The sequence below is a fragment of the Erythrolamprus reginae genome, chromosome 3, assembly GCF_031021105.1.
Source record: "Erythrolamprus reginae isolate rEryReg1 chromosome 3, rEryReg1.hap1, whole genome shotgun sequence".
In the NCBI taxonomy this organism is placed as follows: Eukaryota; Metazoa; Chordata; class Lepidosauria; order Squamata; family Dipsadidae; genus Erythrolamprus; species Erythrolamprus reginae.
In genome coordinates, this window is record NC_091952.1 from 71,322,871 (window position 1) to 71,349,076 (window position 26,206).

At 33.6% G+C, this 26,206-nt stretch overlaps 1 protein-coding gene and 1 long non-coding RNA gene across 3 annotated transcripts in view; one reads left to right on the plus strand and one right to left on the minus strand.

Moving 5' to 3' along the window:
• LOC139164113 (uncharacterized) overlaps positions 1–26,206 on the plus strand; it is a 91,951-nt gene that overhangs the window by 29,240 nt on the left and 36,505 nt on the right. The window lies entirely within an intron of this gene.
• Positions 1,527–26,206, minus strand: part of PIK3R3 (phosphoinositide-3-kinase regulatory subunit 3) — a 41,556-nt gene continuing 16,876 nt past the window's right edge. Inside the window, exons 2-10 of the mRNA XM_070745799.1 lie at positions 10,888–10,999; positions 9,825–9,923; positions 9,036–9,216; positions 8,150–8,275; positions 6,595–6,737; positions 5,048–5,224; positions 4,207–4,281; positions 3,530–3,700; positions 1,527–2,965 (exon numbers count right to left, since the gene is read on the minus strand). Coding sequence (XP_070601900.1) covers positions 2,767–2,965; positions 3,530–3,700; positions 4,207–4,281; positions 5,048–5,224; positions 6,595–6,737; positions 8,150–8,275; positions 9,036–9,216; positions 9,825–9,923; positions 10,888–10,999 — 1,283 coding nt within the window. The 3' untranslated portion in view covers positions 1,527–2,766. The remainder of the gene's footprint in view (positions 2,966–3,529; positions 3,701–4,206; positions 4,282–5,047; positions 5,225–6,594; positions 6,738–8,149; positions 8,276–9,035; positions 9,217–9,824; positions 9,924–10,887; positions 11,000–26,206) is intronic.

Sequence of the window (26,206 nt, forward strand, 5' to 3'; positions counted from 1 at the left end):
TGGAATTTTGTTGTTTTCTGTTCATTTCAGCTTTGCTGTTAGCCAGTGATGCTTGTAAGGCAGCTAATCCTAACAATCAGCCAGGAGAATTAAGAACGCTGCCACTTGAGGTCAGCTAAGTCTCACTAATGTAAAAAAATTGCAGTCAAGGACATTAAATCAAGAACGCCTGCTGAAGTTGAATGCAGATGGTAAAACATTCTCTATATATTTCAATTAGGTTTTAAAGAGTGGAAAACAATAGAGCCATATTTATAAATTGAATCAAGGTGGCTCCTGAGGTGTACATGAAATAGAGAATGTTTAAATGAAATGTACATTTCAGAATTTACTGAAATCAACAAATTCCAGTGAGTTCAAATGGGTAAACAAGGTGAAATTTATTCATAGTAGTGGGGGTTGGTAGATTTTTATACTGGCAATCCATTTTATGTTTATATTTTAAATAGCAAGAGTGATTATTGATTATTGAAGACTGGCCCAGAAAAGTTCCACTGATGTTGGCATGACTTTTGTAGCCTAACCAGTACTTGAAAAATGTGCAAGTGCCAGATCAGACGGTACAACCAGCCTGGCACCCAGAGGATCTCCTTGCCATTTCTGAAAACTAGCAAATTCAAAGACACATTTAGCAGTAGAAGCTTTGCTGGTGAGTAAAAGGAAAGTGTGGTGTCTAGGCTTTAAGAGGACGGGAAAGGGTCATTCATTATCTTTGCAGAAGCCTAGGGATTACACAGCTACAGTTACACATTTCACAAAGAACTACAGTCAATCCAGGGTTTTTTTCTGAAGACACTACTGCAGTTCTTGGATTAAATGGCAATAGAATAGTGCAAATCAGAAGTACTGTTGGGACATATTAAGCATCTACTTTGGCCCCATCAGCTGATGATTAGAACTCAAGATTTTTCAATTCCTGTTCAGCAATTTCATATTCTGCATAATACGTATGCCTTCTGTAGTGCATTCTGCTATATGTAAACATTTGTAACAGTCTGGGGGCTCAAGATGTCATGAAAGCAAGGTAAAGACAGAAGAGGTCCATGTCCCAATCCCCTGGCATGCACTTCATGCTGAATTTGCTTGTTTCCCCCTTCCTTTGTGTAAGCAATTGTTCTAGCTCAAGTATACAGAGAAAATTCAAGAAAACCATATGTGGAGTGACAAAATTTTTAGGAACACAAATTCTCAGTCTAGTGCAGTGGTTCCCAACCTTTTTTTTGGCCAGGCCCCACCTAAGCATTTCTAAAATCCTGAGGCCTTCTCCCACCCCAGTGACATATAATTATTCTTATTCAAAAAGTGAATTATTCATGCGGAGGAAGCCTAAAAGGCCATTAACTTGATTTAAACAAGGTTCCAACTGCCCCTATTAAAAATCAAATTGCCCCCTGTGGGGTATGGGCCCCACATTGGGAACCACTGGTCTAGTGGATCCAGTTCTCATTATTTGCTATTATTATTTGATGTTACACAGAATCTGGATGGATCTGATAACAGCAGAAAACTACGCACAGCTGTTTATATTCTGATAAATTCTACCACTTTTATAGCTTGAACAGTCTGACAAAATTCAGTTACCCAAATATTTCCTTGATGGTAAAACAACAATGAATCATAAGGATACGCATACAATCTGTGCAATGGAATTAATGATTTAGGGTGCAAGTCAAACATATTACAAATAAAATTATTGTAGCCAGTTTCAACAATATATAGACTGCACTCATCATAGGGATTTTTTTTTTGGTTTAGCAAGCCACTGAGAAGCAATCCATTGCACTTTTCAAGAATTATTTTTATAAAAACAAAATCAAACAATGTTTTTAAAACGGCAAAAATTATGAAGCATTTAAAAAAACATGCCAAGAGCCCGCTTCATTCTGGTATACATTCCAAAGCTTAGTATCTTTTAAAAGGAACATCTGAAATAGTAATAAGAAAAGAAAAATGTTAAAAACTAATGGGGAAAAGTGGTGCAGTTACATCAGATCAGTTATAAAAATGACATGAGAAAGTTTTAGCTTTCATAATTTTCTCTTCAAGTTTTGGCAAGTGTGCGATTGCAAATGCAATTATCCCCATAAGTGCTCAGTCCAGCAATGAGAGAAGTTTTGTTGGATAAAGTTTGCTTTTTTAATTTGAAGATCTGCAGTGCTGTTGAAACTGAAACTTTGTTATTGTTGGTAATATATAAAGCAACATTTCTTTGAGGATATTCTTTTAAGAATGAACCTGAAACGTCCCCCAAAATTCCTTTGGTCTCCTCTCACCAAATATCATGCTACATCAAGATGAGCCCTCATTTGTAAGTTATTCTAACATGTAGCAAAGTTGCTAAAATTAACACGGAAAAGCTTCTTTAGGTGAGCCTTTCTCCTATTTTCCTGGAGTTTAAGACTGAAAGATGTTACCAATACCTCGGAAAAGAAAAATCCATGTAGAAATTCCATTAATGGTGCCAGGCAAAAATGTTCCTACAATTTTGCTTCAATGGATTTTTAAACACAGAGTTTGAGAGTGTTTTCTTGTTCTTTTTGGGAAATCAAGAGGCAGTCTCCTTATGAACACAGCTGATCTTCAGGTAGCACTATGGTACCTATCCCGAAGCTGTTGCTGCTAAGTTTCCGATTCACATTCATCATATAACTTCTTGTGCAAAACAAGCAGTCTAAGGAGAAAGAATGCCCTCTGGGTTCTAATAAAAATTGTAGAAAAGAAATTCGAGATAACCAACACTTCACCTATACTTCATCTTCCTAAAATTTATCTACAAAGGGAGGGCATCTGTGCGTAGACAGGATAAGCAAGACGGACATTTAGAGAGTCGTTGTGTTGGACAAGAGAGGTATGCTGGTAATGCAGGACTAATTCTTTAAGGGTGCTATATAGGTTATATGGCTCTGCAAACCCATAACCTCTTGGAGTGCTGTAGATCACACAGTGTTTAACTTCGCCTTCAATTCTGTTAAAGAAAAGAAAAAAAGATTCAGAAATTAGTGGACCATACAGTTTAAAAATATTTTTAAGCTCTGTAATCCAAGCTATTTTTAAAGATGATTTTTAGACCATTAAGACATCTATACTTTTAACAAATGTGGAGCTGTATCTAAGAGATTACATACAAATGGAGGAACTGAAGAATAAAATATTTTGTCAAAAGAATTTGAGTGAGAATGAAGAAAAACCCAGTTTTTAAAAACAACCTCAAATGCCAATTAATTCTATCACTTATTTGATTAAAAGATTTGTATTTCACTGTTTGGTCTAGTGATTTTCTCATTGTATAAAACAAAAAATGCACTAAAAAAGAGAAAAATTAGGGGAATTGTGGCTGGGGAAGTCCATTATAAAAAGTCAAGTTAAAACATGCTGGTATCATCTTTAAAATGTTTTTAAGAACTAAAAAGAAATCCTTAAAGCAAAAAGCGGATAGACTGAACCACTCCCACTCTAAAACTCCTCTAATATAGTTACGCTTTGCAAGTGTGCTGAGAGCTTTCAAGTAATTCATAAAGCCAATACGTACACCACAGAACAAGCATAGCAGCCTTTCTTGCTACTTTCTCGAATTAAAAATGCTCCATCAGGTTTCCCGCAAAGCAAATCTTCTGCCTGGATGCGATTGATGTCTCCCACAAACCAAGTCTTTTCATCATAATGTGGCAGATTTTCATCTTCCTCATTTATAAAATATGTACTAGGAAAACAACAAATCATTTTTCCTTAATGCGGGTTTACTTTTTATAATAGGATCACTTATTCTTGAATAAAACAATGTATACAAACATCAGTAAAGCATTGCCTTAAAAAGACTACTACCATCAACCTTTGTTAAAGCATAACACAAACTGGAGTAGGTATCGGTCATCTCATATGTAAATACATGCATATAATTACAAGTACAAGTATATGCATGTAAGTACATGCATATAATTACAATATTGGCATATAATTACAATATTGAAAGAATACTAATTAATTGGTTACATTTTTGTGTTATATTCTACATGTCAGGCAAAATCCATTACAATAATAAACTTTTTTTTTATATATAAAGTAGAAAATATCAGTGTTATTTGGCTGTTCTTATGGATTTTAGACATGGTTTTTAACTAAGAAAATACAGCACAGATCTGTACACAGTTCTACTAGGATTTTTAAATACAATTTCATAGCAATATAACATTAAACAATTGCACTTACTCATCAACAGTTTCATTTTTTATTCCCAGCCACTCATTAATTCGTTTCTGCCTTACTCCTTTATGATTAAGCCAGCTGCCAAAAAGAGACAATATTAGTTATTAATTTTCTATAATGATTTGGATCATTCCATCAAATGCCTCTCCAAGATCCAAAGAATACTAGACATTATTTTATCAATATAAATGGTTTTATCAGAGAACTATGCCCAGCAATAATGTTTTGAGAGAGAAGACGACAATTGTGCTTCTTTTGTGTGTTTGTACATTATGTGGCATTTTCTTTCTTGGCAAAAACAGCTGATTATAGTATTGAAAATATTTGTGGCATGTAAGAATATAACCTTCCTTTTTCCTCCCTCAGTAATGAGAGAAAGGCTGATTTATTCAATGATTCCCCCAATCATCATAACACTAATGTATGAAGTCACCATAATGCAGAATGACAAAATTGAACTAATTAGTCTATGAACATTGCATTGCCTTTCATTTCAAATTGTCAGGGAATATGGAACAAGAATAGTATTAAACAAGCGCTGAAAAGGCTAGCTAAATTTATAATTCTTTTGTGTCAAGAAACTCACTTATCTTATACTATGTTATTAATAGAGGCAAGCAGTAGTGGGGAAATTGACCCGATTAGCTATGGGTTTTTTGCTTCTAATTAGAATCCTACTCTGAATCAGGAACCTTTTATATTAATTAAAAACTATTCAAACTTTTTAAAAATCCTTTTGTAATATCTTGTTTAGTTTTTTATCATTATCTTGGAATTAAAGTAGAGACTGGATGTTGTAGTAGATAGTGAATAATGGTTAGGTGTTTAGCTTGTGCTTACTTACACCAGGTACTGATCTCTGATTTTGCGTAGCTGGATAAGATCAGGTTTGATACTGTTCATTTTCTTGTCTGTTTCTCGGTTGTCCAGGGCTTGCTTCTTCAAATCTTGTTCCAGCCGCATCTTACTATCATGAATCTCACCCAGGCGTAATTTCAATTTTTCATAATTTATCATAATCCTATAAAACAAAATCTAGTGTTTTTAAAAGTTACAAACTAAAATAATAAGTTCTGATTTTACAAGTATGCACATATTTTATCCATAATTATAGAGCACCCAAATCAATAGCATGCATTCCACAGAATGATTCTTGTCTGATTTGAAAACATTCCATTTCCAGTTCCTCCTTAAAAAAAAAAGGCTTAAATTTTTATTAATAGTATATACTCATGTCAACCTCAATCAGATAAATTCTCTTCATTATATCAGGAAAAACCCTAGAATGTATCTAGGTACATTCTAGATACCTTATGGTATCCAGAATGTACCTAGATCCCTACAAACTGCTTTGATGTGTCTTAGGTGACAGAAAGTGATGAGACTGAAGAAAGAACTCGGATCTCAGAGGGAAATACTGAGGTGTTTTGTGTTTTTGCCAGCCGCCAAGGCTGGGTCTTTGACATGATGAAATATCTTGATCCAGGAAAGTCCTAGCACATATATGAAAGAGGGCTGAAAACATGATGCTAAGCCTGATGTAGAGAGTGTAGAAAATGTATTGAAGGACAGTGGAAGGATCCATGACCAAACTAATGCTCAGATGAACGCAGAGACTTTTGCCACTGACACTTCCACCAGCTTTCCAACATTCCTGTTAGCAAGAAGGGGTTTGTTTTCTCCTCAGTTTGACCATTTACTTCTTTCAGATAATATTTAAATGATATTGTGAGGAAGACAAACAACATGCTGTGTAAAAATGATTTTGGCATATGGTATCAGAATTTGAATTAAAAGGAAATTCAGTTATATAATTGAGTATTGTTCTGCTGCTCTAATTATACCTCTAGAATATGTAAAAATATCATTCAACCTGATTGTGTTATTAAATTTTCTTGCATGGTTCTCTCCCTGTCCTGTAAAGATTCTGCTGACTTCAAACAGTATAATTAAGTTTTTTTTAAAAATTACAATTAATATGTATACTTGAACTATTTGTCACTTGATTCAGAAAACAGAAATTCAAAGTATTTTTAAAAGACTGTATGTTAAGCTTTCTGAATTCAAAAGAACATTCCTGTAATTCATAGCTCGAAACTGCATACTTATGTAATGACTCCAGATTAGTTATTTAGGTACTCCTTAATATTTAATGCAGCTACTTTGGAGCTGAATGAGAACAATCAAACAATATGGCGCTGACAATGTAATTAATTTTAATTATTAAATTTGTTACCATGTATTGTTTTTTATCACTGTTGTGAGCCGCCCCGAGTCTACGGAGAGGGGCGGCATACAAATCTAATAAATAATAATAATAATAATAATAATAATAATAATTACCATACTGAACTAAATATTATTAGTAGGTATAGTATTTGGTAGACTTACCGTTCAATTTCTTTCTCATTCCCTTCTCTTCGAAATCGTTCAATGTATTCTTTGCTGTACCGTTCTTGGGTGTGGCACTGCTCTTCAAATATTTTAATTGTTTCATTAAAAGCTTCTATTGCTGTCCTCTTCATCTGAATTTCCTGCACAAAGCAGTCCATTTAAAAAACAATAGTTTACAACCAGAAGCATAAAACTATTTAAATAACTTCTTATGTTTAGTTTTAGTTTAGTTTAACTGGATTTGTATGCCGCCCCTCTTTGAAGACTCGGGCGGCTCACAGCATATATAAAAGCCATAATAATACAATCGATCCAATTAGTATAATTAAAAACCTTTAAAAATTTTAACTTTTAAACATTCATTAATATTCACTAAATAAATCACACTAAAAACACTCGGTCGGGGGGAAAGATCTAATGACCCCAGGCCTGGCGACAAAGATGAGTTTTTAAACTCTTTCAGAAGGCAAGGAGGGTGGTGGCAGTGCGAATCTCGGGGGGGAGGGGGGGATAATGATTATGTATTACCAAATATAGCACACTATTAATTTAGGGGGCAAAACCTATAATATTCAAGATTTTTTTTAACACTTTAAATTTGGTTAAAATTGATCAAATCCAGAATTTTTAACTTACATGATGAAAAAAGCAATTAGGTTAGGAAAGAAATTAAAGTGGCCTCAACCATGAAGAACTAAGTGAACCTAGCCTCCCAAACCAAATATGAACCTTCCAGCTGTAGATCTTAATGTAGAAACACAAGAGAGTTTAAGGAGGGAAGTAACTTGAAAATAAAAAATAATGGGTACACAGGTATATTTGTATGAAATAGTGATAAGATATGAGACGGAGTTTCATAGATGATGTGATAATTTTTCTAATATATTTTACACAACAATGCATACAGTATTCTGTTTTTCTCCTGAATGTGCCAATCTGGGAGGATTTATTTTAGAAATAAAGAATAGGAAGCAGCATTCCATATGTGTTTGTATGTGGTTGTATGTGGTTGAATCTACGGAGAAGGGTGGTATACAAATCTAATAATAATAATAATAATAATAATAATAATAATAATAATAATAATAATAAATCATCTCAAAATGTCTAGCACGTATGAAAATGTTTTCTGTATCAGAAGGTTTATGGCCAAAACTAGGAACCACCAATCTGCAAGAATAGTTACACCTGGAACATAGACTTTGCATATATATACATGGTGATATAATCTCAGTTTAGAGGAAATGTAAAATTTTGCAATGGAACAACTACTAATACAGCAGCTTGATTGAATTCTAATTTCATATTGGCCTCTAATATATAGTAAAATGGTATTTGCGGGGTAGAAAAGAGCCAAACAAATGCTTTGAAACAACTACAACCCTTCCCATAGCTGTTTTAGTGGTCAAATTGTCACATGTGTGTTTCAGAATAGAGCAAGGAAAACTATATACTGAAAATCAAGCACCTCTTTGATTTGCATAGGCATTTATTGTCAAATTCTATTTTTTGCATAGGTCACCATGAGAATGTAAATCAACTTGCAATATACCTGTGATGTTCTGGTGTATTCTTCATATAATCTGTCATATTCTTTACTTTTCTCTTGATATTGAGTGTGGTATTCCTGAAGCTTTTTGCCCACAGCGTCAATATTATCTTCTTTTACCAGCTGATCCTACATACATCAGAGCAGAAAATAGATACAATTTTCTATGAAAGAAATTCAGATGCTGCATTTGGTGTATAACTACCTCGGGGAAAACATCCATTTTCTTAATCCTATAGAACAAAGTCTTCTCAATTACCAACGTTTCTCCATCCAAATTTTAAATGCTGACCCTTTCAATTACTAAGAAAATCTATACAGCTAAAGATGATATAGTTTTTGGACTTCTTTGAAGGTCAACTTTTTAGGATAAATGCCCAACACTAACTTCTTAATTAATTGTTTAATCTCATTGTAAAGCATGGTAGGTTTTCATCAATGAAACTGCTTGGCTCTTTTTTTTCTTTAAAAAAAGATATCAAATGCAGATTTTATGGTAAGTAGATAAAATTATAATCTGTTCATCTTAGTTTTGTATCAAGATTCATTTAGATACACTTAAAAAAAAACCTGGTGTGAAATTATATTAGAAGAACAGATCTCAATCATTATAGTTTAAAAATTATGCCAAATAATTGACATACATCTGCATAGATAAATTCTTGTTAACAAATTTAAAAAGCGATTGCATTTATTTACATTTACATAGTAAACTTTTATTTTTACATTAGATAATTAATGAAATCGGTATTCTAAAATAAAAGGTTTTAAAACAATCATATTTTGGGCTGTTGTAAATTAAAGTATTTAAATAGGAGTATAAAAGATTACCCACAGCCTATTTTTCCACATTCAATGAAATCTATCTATATGCTCTTTGAAAACTTACCTGCTGATATTTAGATACAGGATACATCAGCTTCACATCAAGTTTAGGATTATACTGGGCAAGAGATTCATGATGATAGTGGTTAATCAATTCCACAACAGAATTAAATGTGAGTGGATCAGAAAAGCCATATTTTCCATCCAGATGATAGATTTTTATTAATTTATTGTTGCCACCCTTCCTAGAAGGTAGATTAAAAAAATCATCAGGTACATAGCAAATTGCATGATGATGCAGACAAATCATAACATACTTTATGCTAGAACAATTCCTCTGCATAATTAATTTATATCATAAATTTTCATCTGTAACATTATTATTATTGCTTATATTGAGATCTTTAGTTTGCCTTCAGATAACTTTCTGGGACAAAAGAAAAGGTGTGGACAGCAGCTATAGGGAAACGGCTAAGGATAATTGTAACAACCCAGAAAATGAACAGTAGCTTAGATCCTGACAACCCTATTTTTAATTCAGACTTCTGACATCATTTAAAACTACTTTGAAACCATCACCTCCAAAATCTGGTTTTATAGAAAAAGAAAAAAGCTCCTAAGCTGCCAATTTCCATACAATTTGCAAATGCTCTGGCACAGATGATGTAACTCTTTCGTATTATGTGGCACTTTTTTAGCACAGCACATACAGTACATAAAAGAACATTCTAGGACAATAAATCATATTTACTATTCATATTCATTGATTGCAACACATCCATTTACTAGCAAGTGCTAAAGAGAATTTTAGAACAGACAGGATAACTTCTATGATAATATCCCAGTTACTTACCGGAGTGTGAGTGTATAGTCTCCCTGTTTCTTTGTTGAGGCATCTCGCACCAAGAATGTTCCATCTGGCATATCTCGGAGTTTATCATTTACCTCTTCTCTGGAAGTACAAGAAGTAAATAAAATACATTAATTTTTACTTTTAATGAGATTCCATCGTAATAGCAATGTTAATTGCAAAAACATCTAAGGTACTCTTGTTTCCTTCTAAAACGATTTAACATTTCCTACTTAAAACTTTCAAAACACTATTGCCTAAAATAGTTGGCAATCAATTTTTAGAATTTACTTATATGGTTTGAAGCTTTAATTAAACTTTTTTTAAAAAAACCTAAGCTAATATTTGAACTAGTTACTTCTGATTAGTTATAGTTATTGATAAGTGTAGTAACTAAGAATTGCTTCACATCAGGTTATTTAAATTACCTGAATCCAAAGACAATTTTACATTATTTAAATGTATACAGGGTATCAACTTTTGTTTTGTATCAACTTTTGTTCCTGAACATACACTTGGTTGTAAGAAATGATTAAGATGTATGGAATTTACCTAAATAGTAGTCTACTTTTTTTGTTGATTTTATGAACCATTTTAAGAAAAGTATCAAATCAATTATTTGAAGAATGACACTGATGTACGGCGGTTACTGGGGAAAAGTGTTTTTTTATGAAATGAAAGGAGATATGCAAACTCTTTATTGATAATCACAATATTTCTAATTTGCACAATAATGGTTGTAAATGTGGTTATAATAGGAACTATAGCTCTGCCACAGGAAAAGAAGCATTTTTACTCCTCTACCACCTCTCTTAAGAGTGCACCATACATGACCTACTGAATCATATACTCTGCATTATCTAATCAAATACCTTTTCTCCTGATTCTTTTTTAAATTAGACAGTATTAAATGCAAAAAGGTTTAAGATCAAGTTTATTTGAAATTAGGCTATATATGGTTTAACAAGTAGCAAAATTTTAACATTGAGTTAAAAAAAACTTTTCACCAAACTTACTATCTTCACAATACTACCTATGTAACTGCATATTATTTAATATTCTTTACCTTGAGATGTCTCCCCAGTACCATTCCGCTTCCTGCAATGGCGAGCTGCAGTTCTCTTTTATCTCATTTGTATTGATAGGAGTTATTGGTTTGGAGGGCTTTGGAGGAAGAGCTGAAAGAGAAATTTGATCTATTATTTGTGACCGCATAGCACAATCTAAAAATTTTGAAGAGAAGATTCAAATGAGAATAAGACAACTTAAGAACACAATTATTAATGACATGAAAGAATTAAAGACAAAAGTGCCCTTCCTGATATTTAAGATACATTTTGTTTAGCTGTTATTTTATTACACATGAAACTATTTCATCTGCAAATTTTGTTATGGAATTAGATAATTCTCCAATTAAATAAATTACATTAATATGTTTGCCATAACACAACATACAGTAATCTTGAATTTTGAGTTAAATTAGCTGTAACAGCCAGTCAAAAGGCTCGGTTGCTCTAAGTAATATGAATTGTATGTTGAAATGAAAGCAGCACTGTATGATAAAATGGGACTAAGACTCTAGATATGACATAGTGATGGAACAGTAGGGGATATATATACTTTGAAGGACTGACATTTACATTGCTATGACTTAAGAAAGAACTTTTATAACGTTATATCCTGTTGGTTGATTCCAGAAAAATTGCCTTGCATATATAAAGGTGCTTCAAATTTATTTTGGAAATTGGACAGTAAGAAGGGTCTTGTAAAAAATACTAGAACTTTTTGGATTCAAATACATATAATAGTATAAAGAATTTTTAAAGATCAACATTCAACTGAAACCAGAACTTTTCTGGTTGGGATTAATGGAAAGCTAATTTAAAAAGAGCCATGGAAGGTTATTTAATATGAATGCACACTTGCACACACACGCACGCGTACACACACATATATACACGCACAGAGAGAAAGAAAGAGCGAAATTTCCCCTGGGTTCAGGCCTGGTCTCCCTAACCTCAAAAACATACACAATTATATTTGATTAATACCCAGATAGAATTACAACAAAAAATACCACGTGTGAAAAGGCAATTGCAAATCACATTTATATCATTGCCAAGAAAACTAATTGGACATATCCATGAAATCATTGGGAACTACATTTGACTCAAAGATGAGTGATGAACTACATCTTTTCAATACAGCACCGGCAAAAAGAAAAACTTAGGCAAGCCATTGAGGATCTCATGTAAAATATTTCCTAAACCCTTTCCCGCAAATGTTTACTAATATATAATATATTGTACAAAATAAAAGCTGTGTTTAGTTTCAGGTGTACATTTTGTAGAAAACACATGAGATCTGCATCCTAAGGAACTGGATAGTAAAAGCTTCTGACATTTCAATTTAAAATTACCCTATCCTAACTAGGTCAGGGAATTTTCTTTTAAGATAAAATGGATGGCTTATGAGAAACAATGTTTCTTGATGCTTTTAATACAGATATACATGTTCATAAGCAGGAAAAATCCTAATGTAGCCACACTAATATAGCTAAAGGGAAAACAAATAACAATGCTGAGGTCAAACTGCATGCTAATATTTTAATGTAAATACAGCAAATATATTCTGTATTTATTCCAGAGGGCAGAAAACAATCAATAAACTCCTAAGACATGGGTTTTCAACTAAACTTCAAGAAATACGTTTTAACAACAGCTATTCAAAAATGGAATTGGTTATCTTAAAGCTGGTGGACTTGCCTTGTTAAGATTTTGTATCCTTTGTTTACAGATTAACTTTGTTTCAGTGGACTAGACCTCTAAGGCTCCTTCCAGCTTCATGTTTCTAAATGTTTCCTATCCCAAAATGTGTTTCTAAATTTGACTTGAAGAGTGAAAACAAGTATCTTGATTAGCCATGGTGATGATAGTTAGAAGATGGGCATAACATAAGAAGATGTATGGGCATGTAGGTTTAGAATGAATTCCTATAGAACAAAGGTACAACAGGAACTGTGATAGAGTATATTTTTATATTATATAAATAGGGGATGATGTTCACATTAGCTCTATATGAAACCATTACTGTTTCAAAGAACAAACTGTAAATATAAATATACAAAATTGCTTCACATACTATCAATGGAGAGAACATACCATAAATTAAGAATATAAAACCAGGAATAGGGGTCTTAAGTATCAAGGAGGCAGATTTCTGTTGAATATTAGGAAAAATTCAACAGTAAGAGCACTTTAACAGTAAAAATCAATAACCAATAAGAATGTGAGCTCCATTTCCCTGGATGTATCGAAACAGGCTGGACAGTTATGGGCACTTTTAATTGAATTTATGCACTGAACAAAGGCTAGACTGATTGGCTTAAATGGTCCCTTTCAGTTTTATGATTCCATGAAATAAACAATAGCATGCTAGGATACAGTTACTCTGAACTATGTCCTGCTATAACTGGAAAGGGATTGAGAGAATTAAGAACAAAGTATGCCAGTTGCAATTTACTATTTGCTATACAAAGAATAATTTGCAAGTTTACAAAGTCATAATCTAAGCAGCCACACAGAGTTTGAAAACTGACCTTGGCCCAATGGTCAATGTAGATGCCAAAGAACTAACAAGACCAGAGCAGAAACCTCTCTCATAATCTTTTACAGCATCTATTACAAATCCCAATGCAATGTACTGGATTTGTCTCTTTAGAAGGATAAGAATACTTCCCAAGTTCTTTGCAGTTCATAAAGAGACAAGAGGATTTGTATGCTGCTACAGGCACCTTTATTGTTAGCAGGCTATTTTTAATAATCTGTGAGCTGCTCTGGTTACTCTGGTGAGCTAAAAGCAGCGGACAATCTCATTTGAATTATAATCATCCTTACAAACAAAAACAAAAAACCCCCAGAGAATGAAAAATAGAAAGTAAAAAGATAAACCTCATGCAAGGGGGGGGGGAGGCTCCTAAGAAAACAAATGTATTTAAGTGAAAACAAATGTATTTATGAGAGAACAAATTAAACATTACTAAATCCTGACCACATGGATAGACAACACGGGAACTAAATTACGTAGCTATATAATATAAAAGGTACAGATTGTGGAACGGCATCAATTTTTTTCGGTGCCAACTATGTGGATTACTTTTAGAAAATGAAAGATAAAACAGGTACCAGAAATATTTGATTAGGAAGATACAATACACAGTTAGAACTCATGTTCAATATAAATGGGTTAAATATTCTTAACAAGTGAAAGAGACTAGGAGCTATGGGTAGAGATATTAAAAACAACGAAATGAAAAAAAAAATCCCAAAATTTTAAACAGGAAAGAACTGAACAAAGATGCATAGTAATGAAATGATGACTTTCAGATTCAAGCAAGATAGGAATAAGAATATACAGTGGTACCTCGGTACTCGACCACAATTCGTTCCAGAAGTGTGGTCGAGAACCGATTTGGTCGAGTACCAAATTTATTTATCCCATAGGAAATAATGGAAATGGATTTAATTGGTTCCCAGCCCCTGTTAACTCGCTGGGAACCAATTAAATCTATTTTCTTTATTTCCAATGGGATAAATAAATTCGCTACTCCAAGCTGCAGGAAAGGTGGGGGCTGCTGGAAGCAATGAGGAAAGGAGCCCCCAGAAGCTGCCATCCCGGCAGCTTCAGGGGGCTGAGGAGCTCTCTAAGAGCTCCAAGCTGAAGGAAGGGTGGGGGCTGCTGCAATCTTGGCAGCTTCTGGGGGCTCTTTTCCTCATTGCTTCCTTTTATTACCTGTAAGCAGCTTCAAAAACTTTCTCCTTCCCTGTGGCTGCAACAGTGGCGATTTCCCTTCCAGTAGCAACAGTGCCAGGAACGTCACGTGATGAAGGGAAGCCGCCGGAGCCATCTCAGCAGTTACTGCCGCTCCAGCAGCTTCATTTCGTATAATGAACAAAATTTTCTCTGGCCGTTCGGTATCTGAATTTTTGTTCAGATACCGAAGCAAATTTTTGCCGAAAACTTTGTTCGTTATCCGAAATGTACGAGAAAGGAAGCGTTCGAGTACCGAGGTACCACTCTATATGAATCAAGAATGTAAAACAAGGAAAATAATAAAAATGAAAAATGTTTCAAAATAATTACAGTAGTCCCTTGCTATACCGCGCTTCACCTACTGCAGCTTCACTTCATCGCAGGTTTTCAAGAAATATTAATGAGAAAAATCATTCGCGGATCTTCGCTGGTTCGCGGGTTTCTGAGGAAGTCGATCGGCAGATTTAAACAGCCCGCCGAACTCGATCGGCAGGTTTTTCAAAAAAAAAATCTAAAATTGTAAATATTGTATTTAAATACTGTATCTAAAATAAATACTGTGTGGGAAGGGTTTATAAACACTTAAAACAATGAAAACTTACCAAACAATTACAATATAAATACTTAAATAAGTACTATCAGTCGATAAATTCCCCATCGCGGATTTCACCTATCGCGGCCAGGTCTGGAACGTAACACCAGCGATAGGTGAGGTCTTACTGTATAGTGATATTTACAGTATAGCCAAGACAGAGCTACTATAAGAGTACTGTAATCATAAAAGTTATCTAATAGAGGCCAAATATATTAAATTAAAATAGCAACCCCCTTTTAAAGGAAATACAGAAAGATTGATAAAGAGAATATATGCATTCAACTATTCCATAGAAATCTTTGGTATCATAGGCAATAAGCTAGCTGACCTATAGGAAAGCAATAGATGCTGAAAAAAATGTAGCTGCACATTTAACTGTTTAGCAAGCAAGTTTAGGCAAAGAGGCAGCTAAATTGCTGATAAGTCCAATAAATTTCAACAAATGTGAAATAATATTGTCAGGCCTAGAGATGAAAAACTATCAGGTTATATAGTCATCCTAACGAAAGGATGCAAAAAAAACCCCTTGAAATTACTAACCTGTTATAGTAATTTCTCACACAACAAAAGTTTTGCTTAAAATTTTACAAAGAACAAAGATATACAGGGAAACAGCAAAATAAATGGACAGGCAGTTTTCAGAAAAGATAGAGGAACACAAGATCAGGTAACAAACATAAAATGGATAACAGAGGAAGTAAGTTAAAAAAAACTTTTCTTTATTGACTACAGCATGGCTTTTTTGTAGATCACACCAGAATGTGTCCCAACTAATCAAAGTGTCCTAAGACCCAAATTATTCTTCTGAGGAAGCTTTATAATGATCAAGAAAGCTACTATAAGAACTGAATTGGAGAATCAGAGTACTAGTTGAGAATAAGAAATAGATTGAGAAAGAATGCACATTGTCCCCCTATCTATTTAACATGTACAGCAAATATATTTGAAGAATAGAAGATGATGGCTTGGGCCAAAATTGGATATAAAAATGCTAACAATTTAGGATCTGAGATGACACCACTTCGTTAACTGAAAGTAAAGAAGTGAAGCTTTAAAACAGTTCAAAATGAAAACTGAAAAATCTGGGTTGATGTTAAATATGAACTGGTAGTTGATGGCAAAACTATGTTTTAGTTTTATTGGAATCCAAGAAACACAGTGTGCCATTGTTCTAGGCAAAGTGAAGAAATTTACTAAAGAGGAAGCAACAACCAATTAAGATATGATCATTTCTATGATCCCCACTCCACAAAAGATCCTAACAAGTGAAAGCAATGGTTATTCAAATAATAAATATAGAAATACTGCATTAAATAAAAACTTTGAGAAAAAGTGAGATGGAAAAGATGGTCACCTTCAACTAACAGATTTAGAGATATTTACTGAGAGCATTATGAATGGCAAAAATTAATCAAAGACTGGTGTTCCCTTAACTTGGAAATTTTAGGAAAGTGTGAGAATGAGAAGGCAACACAAAAGACTGATGTAGAGGATCAAAAATGATTACTGGAATGCGCTTGAAAGAGCTATAAATTATTGCTGGCACAGGTCCTGGCATTTATATATAAAGTTGCCAGAAATTTTGGCCCAGGTTGATAACACATAACTAAATTACTATGGTAAACAGTTTACATACATTAACAACTTACTCATAGTTTTATTGTATCTTTTATAACCCACATCTCCCTGAACAAAGTTTCCAAACACAGATTCAGAATGGTTCCTTTGTTAAAGTAACTAAGTTTCTTTTCAGTTCTAAAATTCTATGCAAAATAGATTTCATTGTGAAAGAACTTGCACTTGAAAGTTCTAGAATCTAGGCAGTTACATTCAGTGGCTACTTCATACAAGTAGCTGAGGCTTTTATTAACTGCTGTGGATTTTCTCTCTGGTCTCCCAGGCCAGGTGTGAACTTAACATTTTTAATAACCAACTTCCAATATTTTACTAACAGGGAAAAACCAATCAAATGCTAGCTGTTATACGATTATCGAGTGATGCCAAGAACCCAAAAGCAAATAAAGCTTGTCCAACAGAACCAAAACTCACCCGAAACATTCCATTGCTTTATTTAATAGAGTACCAATTTTTCAAATTACTGGTACACATTATTTAACTTAATTTTAAAACAATATAAATAATAATTGAGAACAAAACTTCTACATTTAATTTTAATCCCTTTAATGGAAAACTATATAATATAATAAAAAGGTAAAAAAAATAAAGGCAAAAATGGAAATAACACTGTTTTTCTTCTACATTATAGAACTCTGTGTAGTTTTTAAAAACTCAAATAAATGGACCAAACAGGCACAGCAGAAGATTCATAAGGAATAAACAGAAATATTCTTCTTCCCAATCTGCTAAGAAATACAGGTACTTTTGGTCCTTTGGTCCCAGGTATACCAGGAAAACTTGTTTCTGGCAAAGATATGGAGCTTTTGAACATTTCCAAATTCAATTTACAGTCAGCATGGCCAATATGAAAAATGCTATACTTTAGTTCAAACAAGATTTGGAGGGACACAACCAGCGGTGGGCTACGAGCTGGAATGCTAAATTGCGCTCACTGCCGCGGCTCGTAAGTTCTTGCGGTGTGATTTTGCTGCTGCATCTGTGGAAGTAGCAAAATCGCACACAGAGCCACAGGTGCGCCCATGTTTCGGCAAGGGTTTTTTGCTTCCACGCATGCTGAAACACAGGCGCACCTGTGGCTCCATGTGCGATTTTGCTGCCTCCACAGGTGCAGCAGCAAAATCGTGTTGGCCCCGCAAGAACTTACGAGCCGCTGCGGTGAGTGCAATTTATTGTTCTGGCTCGTAGCCCACCACTGGACACAACTTCCTCTAAAGGCAATATTGGATGGAAGGTGAACATGTAGCTCTTCCCCCACCTATCCCCACCCCCAGAAAAAAAAAACTTACATCTGGCTGGTGGATCTAATTCAACATGGAATATTCTTTTATTAAATGAGATATTAAAGAAAACATTATTACATCTTTGGGAAACTTTGTATAACCTCAAACCCAACAGTACTCAAACCCAACAATAGTAATCTACTATTCCAAAATTAATAAATCAGCAGCCTTTCTCCCACTCTTAAAAGTAAAAAAAGCATAAATTGAGTTTGAAAATGCGCATTTTAAAAATCTAAATTGTTGAAAATCATTGGGAATAAAGCATTATGCATTGGCTATAAATGAAGCATATTTTTGAAAGCAAGCTATCTTAGTTATTACTTTAGATAGATTTCTGGAAGTTAACACCGTACTTACTATTCATAGAAAGCGGGAAGAATCACATGAAGGGCCCTCAAGAGTAAGTTCTAAAATTTGCAAGACACATGCAACTTTAGTTATTATTTGGCCAGCTAATAAAATCTGACAGTTCTAGGTTAAATTAGCATCTGTTTGAACCAAGCAATGGATGTATAAAGTAATTTAGATTCTTTCTCCCATAAAGCATTATGAAAAAGTATCTGATCTGCTGATTTAACAAATCTCTAGTCTTTGGCATACAGCAATAGTAGGGCACTTGGTATCAATGCTCTAGAAGTATCACACAACAACTTTAAGTAACTGTCAAAAACTACCCTGATGAAAAACAATATTGCCACATACTGTGTGCACTTTAAAATAAACCTTAAAATGTAATTTATAGTTGACAAATATAGAACAGTTTAATGTAGTGGGTGGAGAGTGGGAGGATAAAGAATGTACAGGGGAAAATATTTTACTTCCAAAATAAATTTTCTTATTTAATGCATCTTTAATGCAATAAATATAAATTATATAAAAATATGAATATACTGAATAAATGTACAAATAATTATTTTCCCTTGGGGATAACTTATACTGTGGTCTCCTGATGGAATTTTAAATACTGTACTGTATTTTCTTTAATGCATGGATCTAGTTGAAAACACAATGTTAAAAATTGTAGCAATGCTTTTCATTGACAGGAATGTTGTCTATCCCCAAGATGCCTTGATATTACAGTTGAACTATTCTTGGAGGGGGGAATCAGTACAACAAAATTGTACTTGTATTCAAATTCAAGTTTGAACAACAATGGCCATCTCTAGTATTGCATACCATGTTTACGATTTGACAAATATTTATTTTTCTAAACCTGGGAATCACTACAATCACTTTCAGATTTTGGGACCTATCTAGGCATATACAAGCCAAATTAGATGATTTCCCACAATAAGAAACACAACTTACTGAATATTTCAGTCAAATATGAAATGTGCTTAAAATCATATGTTAGTGATGTTAGTGACTATTTATGAGTTTCTATCAAGGAGCTTTAGCACAGCTGCTCATGCTTTGCAAATTATTTTCCTTTTCTGTACACATAATTTAGCTCAATAATTCAATTTTTGTGTGAATGTGTTTATCTTCATAGAGGTAATAGACTTTCATGTACAGTATAAGTAAAGTTTGCACAAGACTGTAGTCTTATTACCTCAAAAGATGAAACAAACTGAAGCTTTAGACAGCAACAAGAAATAGTTACTAAAAGATAGCCATAGTAGTATTTTACACTACAGATAGTCCTCACTTAGCAACCACAATTGGAACTGGCAATTCCATTGCTAAGCACTCTGATCACAAAGTGAAACACCACATGATCATGACGGGCTTATAAACTTTACCTTCAGTTGTTAAGCAACTCACTGTAGTTATTAAGTGAAACATCATGTGATGACGATTTAATTTTTTTACTTCTGCCTTCTCTACTAACTATGATTGTCACTGGCCAGTTTTTCAATCATGCAAATGGTGAGCACAGGTCTACAGGATAGTCATAAATGCAAGGACTGCTCACAAACAATTTTAAATATAGCTGTAACTTCAAACAGCTACTAAATGAGGCAGTCAGGAAACAAGGCTTATCTGCACTACCATGAATCTTGTGATAATTTTTTTAAAAGGTAACTGTAAAGGAATCCCTGAAGATTTTACTTGGCTAAATATTTTTAAAAATATTTTTAATACTAACATTTATAGATTTCAGGCCACTTCACCACATCCATGCAATAAAAATCCCTCATATAGGACCTCACTCCATATATCACATGAAGTGGTATAAAATGTGATAAAATAAAATTGGATATAGCTTTTTTTAAAAAGAGATAGTGGTAAAGTGGCTAAGGGATTGAATTGGGACTCAGATTCAAAACTATCCTCAACTATATTAGTTTGGGCCAGTCACTGTCTCAATTAAGCCTACTACTACTACTACTACTACTACTACTACTACTACTACTACTACTACTATAATTTATTAAATTTGTATGCCTCCCCTCTCCGAAGACTCCAAAGATTGTTCTTGTCAGAAAAATATGAAATTTTGATATGTATCCCTTGAGTTCATAGAGGAAAGATGGCATATGAATGTAACAGAAGATCAGGCAGGTTTTTCCAATGGTATTCCTTAATATTATGTATACAGTACAAATTTAAGTTCCAAAAATATGTTATTGCATTCGTTTAGATTATAAAGGTTGGAACTTCTAGCATATCAAAACATTTCTATTAGAGTCTGCTTCAAACTCCAGAGTTCCCATAATATGCACTGTATTGTCATTATCAAGACATTTTTCCAAGTTCTGTGTGACTTATATCACACTGAAGCTAGTATTATTTTCTACAATGTTAATGTCCTGCAGGAATTGAGAGTTGTTTGTTTTCCCATTGGCAGGAATTCTTGCCTCTTCCTGTCACTTGATTTTTAGCTTCAGCATCCTGTTTCTGATAGCCTGTAAATGCCTATTGATAAAGATCTTTCCCTCTCTGGTTTACCACAGCAGTATGGAGTCCATGATTAGAGGTTGCAGGTAAAATACATTGTTGCCAAAATGTTGATGTTATTCTTTCAGTACAAGTACAAGTGCACTAGAGTGCCTTCCGTTCCCCGTCCTATTGCTCCCCTATATCTCATATACCTTTCTTCTATTCCTATATCTCTTCTTCTATTCTTTCATTGATATGTTCTATTACTATATCTTCTTTTCTATTCTTTCATAGATATATTTTACTATGAGTATCTCCTCTATAACCTTCATCATGTATTTTACTATGTGTGTATATATATACCCACTAAAACTCTCATTGTGTATTGGACAAAATAAATAAATAAATAAAAATAGATAAATCATCATCTCTTGTAAAATGATTTTAAACATAGGAGAAAACACAACTTTATAACCAGAAAGGTTATTTCATAGTGATCTGATTTCTTTTCCTTACAAATGACAAAATACATTCAATATGGATTAATATCAAGTGTGGGATATTAACAATTTAAATTTCCCTCTTATGTCAAGTAGGGATGAGTAAGCGCTGTTGTTGCTATTCGGTTATAGCTCAGAAAATGGGAAATTGATTAATTGTTTAAACTATTATTTGTCACCTCTTTAAGCTCTGATTTTTCTCAGTTTGTTTAAAGCACATTGTTATCCTTAAATATTCAGAAAACAGAAAACAACCTGAGAAAATTGGGCCTTAAAGAAGTGAATAGTGGTAAGCACTGCTGGACTGGCCGCAGCCTGAGCTTTTTGCAGAAGGGGTTTAAAGCACTCCAGAGGGAAAAGAGCAGGCGAAGTTGGTGGGACTGGAGCAGAATCTTCGTCAAAGGAATAAGGAAGATGTCAGATAGCTGATTGTCATCTTCTGCCCTGGTGCTGGTGCATGACTGGATAGTAGGTGGGCCCCAGAACCCCCTGGCTTCTGAGATGGCAGGGACGTTGCCAGAGATTGCAGGTTAGCAGTCACTCCGACGAACAGCAGATCACAAGCTATTGGAACTGTGAACAGTCTGATTTTAAGCCGGAGACTGTTGGAAGATTTGCAGGCAGCACTCTGACCCTCCTTTGACAGCTGTGGTGGTGCGGCAGGAGAATCCAAACCTGGCAGCTGGAAGTCTGAGCAGTGTGTGGTTTCAGCAATCAAAAAGTCCACTTGCAGCTGAGTAGAGCTGCTCCCATAGATGTAATGAGCAAGAGAAAGAGCTCTGAGGAGGCCGAGGGCCTTACCTCCACATGACAGACTGGGCAGACGCTGCTGAGTCTATGTCACCGCTGCCAAACAACATGCAAGGAAGAACAAATTACAATCTTCTGAGTCACTCACAAACACAGAAAAGAGAGTCCTGATCGATGGAACCAGCAATTGGATGAGGTGTGTTCATCACATCCTAACATGTTGAGGACCAAGTCACAACTGGGAGTTTAGTGGGCAGATCCAGTCACAAAACAAGAGACTCGGTCCTTAGAGCTGACAGACGAGGACAACCCATCCTGACTCCTGGTTCCTTCCAAGATGAAAAAATGCATATTCAGTGTTTTTTTGATTAGCAGAAAACAAGATAAATACAGTATGGCATTAAATTATTTTGGAGGAATTAGAGTTCAACAGGGGCAGTATGGAAAATATTCTAAATCATACAATTAGGCATTAGAGAAGAAATATTTCTGCAACTTTACATTGTAACACTGATAAAGACAAAATTAAATGATATCTTATTATGAAAAGTATTATCATGGTTAATAATTTTAATCATAATATTAAGTGCAAAGAGTTAAACAAGTAATTAAAATGACTAAAATTACTCAGACGCTTTGTCAAGTAGTATTAAGCTGCATATAGTTGGTTGCCTCAAAGTGCCAGGACATTACGAAAGAGCAGTCACAGGAAAGCCTGGGCATTTGACTTCTTCGGGCTCTACAAGGTTGTACAGATGATGTACAGTATGTTATGCATGGACATCTGTTTCTTTTAATGGTGTGTTCTACATATGAAAGAAAACCCATGACTTTTAATACTTCTACCATTTAGTTCAGTATTAACTGTAGATGTGATTATTATACATGTTAAAAAGTTTTAAATAGCTGGACACGATAAAATGCTATTTAAAACTAAGTTGTTTTAACTTACATGAAAATGTTAAATTAATCCTACACTTATAATAAAAGACACTTGTTTATTTTATTCTGTAGATTAATCCACAGATTGTGATTGAGTTTAACTGTTTTGTAACATTTGAGTAATGATTAGGATAAAGAGTAATGCAGATGTGTTACACTATGTGATAAAACATAAGAGTGCTGACTACTTTTGCTGTACTTTCATTTAGAATTTATTCTAGCTTTTATGTAGAATTTATTCTGTTTCAAGAATTTGAATCCTAAAATTCATCAATAGAATACATTTTAATAATCTGTATATTGAATCAGAATTTACAGTTATTACTAAGTATTCTATCACTATCATTTTTATAAAACTAATGAACAAAGTAAGCGCTAGGCACAATATACATTTTATAGTTGCTGTACAATGCAACAAACTTTAAACAATTATTATATCAATCAGCAAAAATAACTATTAGTATAGCTGTGTGTTAAATAATGATGAGTTACTTGCACACGAGAATTTTACTAATATTTTCATTAAAGAAACTTTAAAAATCCCCTTAATATTTCAATTTTTGTATAACTAAATCCAATTAATATTAAACAAGCAATAACATCTACAATCTTCCAAATCCTCTAGAATCATGTTTGATTATAAAAATAGGAAGCAATATATTCACCAAATTAGCCACCTAATTATTTCTTTGGGGTTTAATGAGTATTATTCTATTATAGCAAAATAATCAAGCCTACTTACAAATGCAAAATGAAAGAATTATTAAGACACACGTATTTTACTGTATCCAAACAAAACATTAATATCATATTTGTAATTCTTTAGGTACCAGAAGATTATTGAATAAATTACATATTTCTTGTTTCATACATAGTATGAATTACATTCAGAAGTTAGGAAGCCAACAGTCTCAGTCCAGTTCTAGACATGAGCATTTCCCATCAAAAGGTCAAACCAGCTGAATAACAGGATCTACACGAACAATTTAAAGAGTGGATTGGAAGTGTAGCTTTCTAAGCATAATCTAACCGATACACCACACTGGCTTAGGATGCCATCCTTTCATTTCAAAACTCGCTAAGCAAAACATTTAGTTCAGCTATTCTGCTTTCATGTTCTTCTGAAACAAGATAATCTTTCTTTGCTTTTTTTTTTGCAACTGAATATTTGAAGGAGATGGCTTTACACAATGCTTATTGTGTATTTGTTATCTTGCAACAAAACAAATCTGATCAGAACAGCAATGGAAAAGAGTGAAAAAGAATACTTGTATTTAGAATAGAATAGAATTCTTTATTGGGCAGGTGTGATTGGACATACAAGGAATTTGTTTTTGGTGCATAAAAGAAAAGATTACATTTGTCAAGAATCATGAGGTACAACATTTAATGATTGTCATAGGATACAATGAGCAATCATGGTAGAAACATTTTAATGGTAGAAACATGTCAATTTAAGCAATGTAATGGTAGAAACATGTCAACAGTAGGCTAATCAAGAATTAGAACATACAAAAACATAGAATTTACTTTTCTCATTTTTATAACTATTGTAATTTGTTTTCATATAAGGGGAAAAGTCCTTGGGGATTAAGAAAGAAGAGTTATAACAATACCTAGAATAATATTAATTAGTCTCTTCTGCCTGTTTATCCCTAAGGTAAAAGTAATCTGGATATTCAATAGAGACTTGTATCTTTAGCTTAAACTATAGCTATTAAGTTTCTTCTATGCTTCATGGAGGATATCTGTATCCTTACCACATAGCAACCAAGAGGAAGAAGGGCAATTTAACTTGCAAAAATGGTATGAAAAATAGGCTTTAAATACATTTTTAAAATCATTTTATGAATTTTTTTCAAGATTCTACAATAATTATAATGTGTTATTTGTTTTTTTTAAACTCTCTCTCTCCCTCTCTGTATCTTAAATACAAATTTGCTGTGACCCTATCTCAAGTCATTTTCTTCAGAGCTAATACCTTTTCCAGATACATTAAGCAACCTTTGGACCAATCAGTTTTTCTTGTTCCAGGTAAAGGCCAAGTGTACAATGCTGATTAGTAGTCTTCTGACAATTACAAAACCATTCAATTCAATGCAATATTGCAAGGTTTTTTAAAAGTCAGTCTTTCTTAGGAGCCAATTTATTTATGATTTTGTTCCTGCCTTTTAAGACGTGCCCCTTCCCCAAGAGGATTTCCAAACATCTTGCAGGTCAATATAGTAAAATGCAAGCTGTAAAATAAAATATTAAATAAGATGAAAATAAATGCCTGAATATGCCTCAATTGAGAGAAAGTACTATTTATTTAATATCTTGCACTTTAGCTGGAGAGTCTCTCATTGCAGCATTCAGAGCCATAAAAAGAAGAATCTTTTCCCTCAGGCTACAATCTAAAATATATTCATCCCTAGATTGAGGGGAAGGACTGAAGCAGTATTACTATGCACTCAGAGCCAAATAGCCACATTATTGCACAAAACAAAACAAACTTGGTAGAAGATAAGATATATATTACATGCATGTATTGAAGCATTTACTATTTGGAATATTATTATTTCATTCCAAATGAACATTTGTAAAATAAATGTGGCTGAGATATAAGCTAAAATCCAATAATCATAAAACATTCTGGTTGTCTTTTTCAAAATATTCTCCAAGCTGTTATTGTTTATAATAAGGAAACCAATGAAAGATTGTACTTTTTGCACTAAAAGGTACCTCTAGAGAACATTTTTACTGTTCGCATTAATTTGCACTTATGAAGAAATTTTCTAATTGCTTCAGCTAATTCTGAAAATCATTAATGAACCATTATAGTCTCTGTTTTCAAATTCTGTTTTTTTGCTTATTTGTCTTTCCTGCACTATTACTATAGTAGTATCAAAAGAATGAGACACACATTCATCTGCAACTTTGGGGGGTGGGGGCAATGAAACAGTAGGACAACACTTATGCCACTTCATTTTTCAGACTTTTAAAACTGACAAAAGCGATTCTTGATAGCACTGAAGCAATTTTTTCAGCTAGGTCTCCTCTATT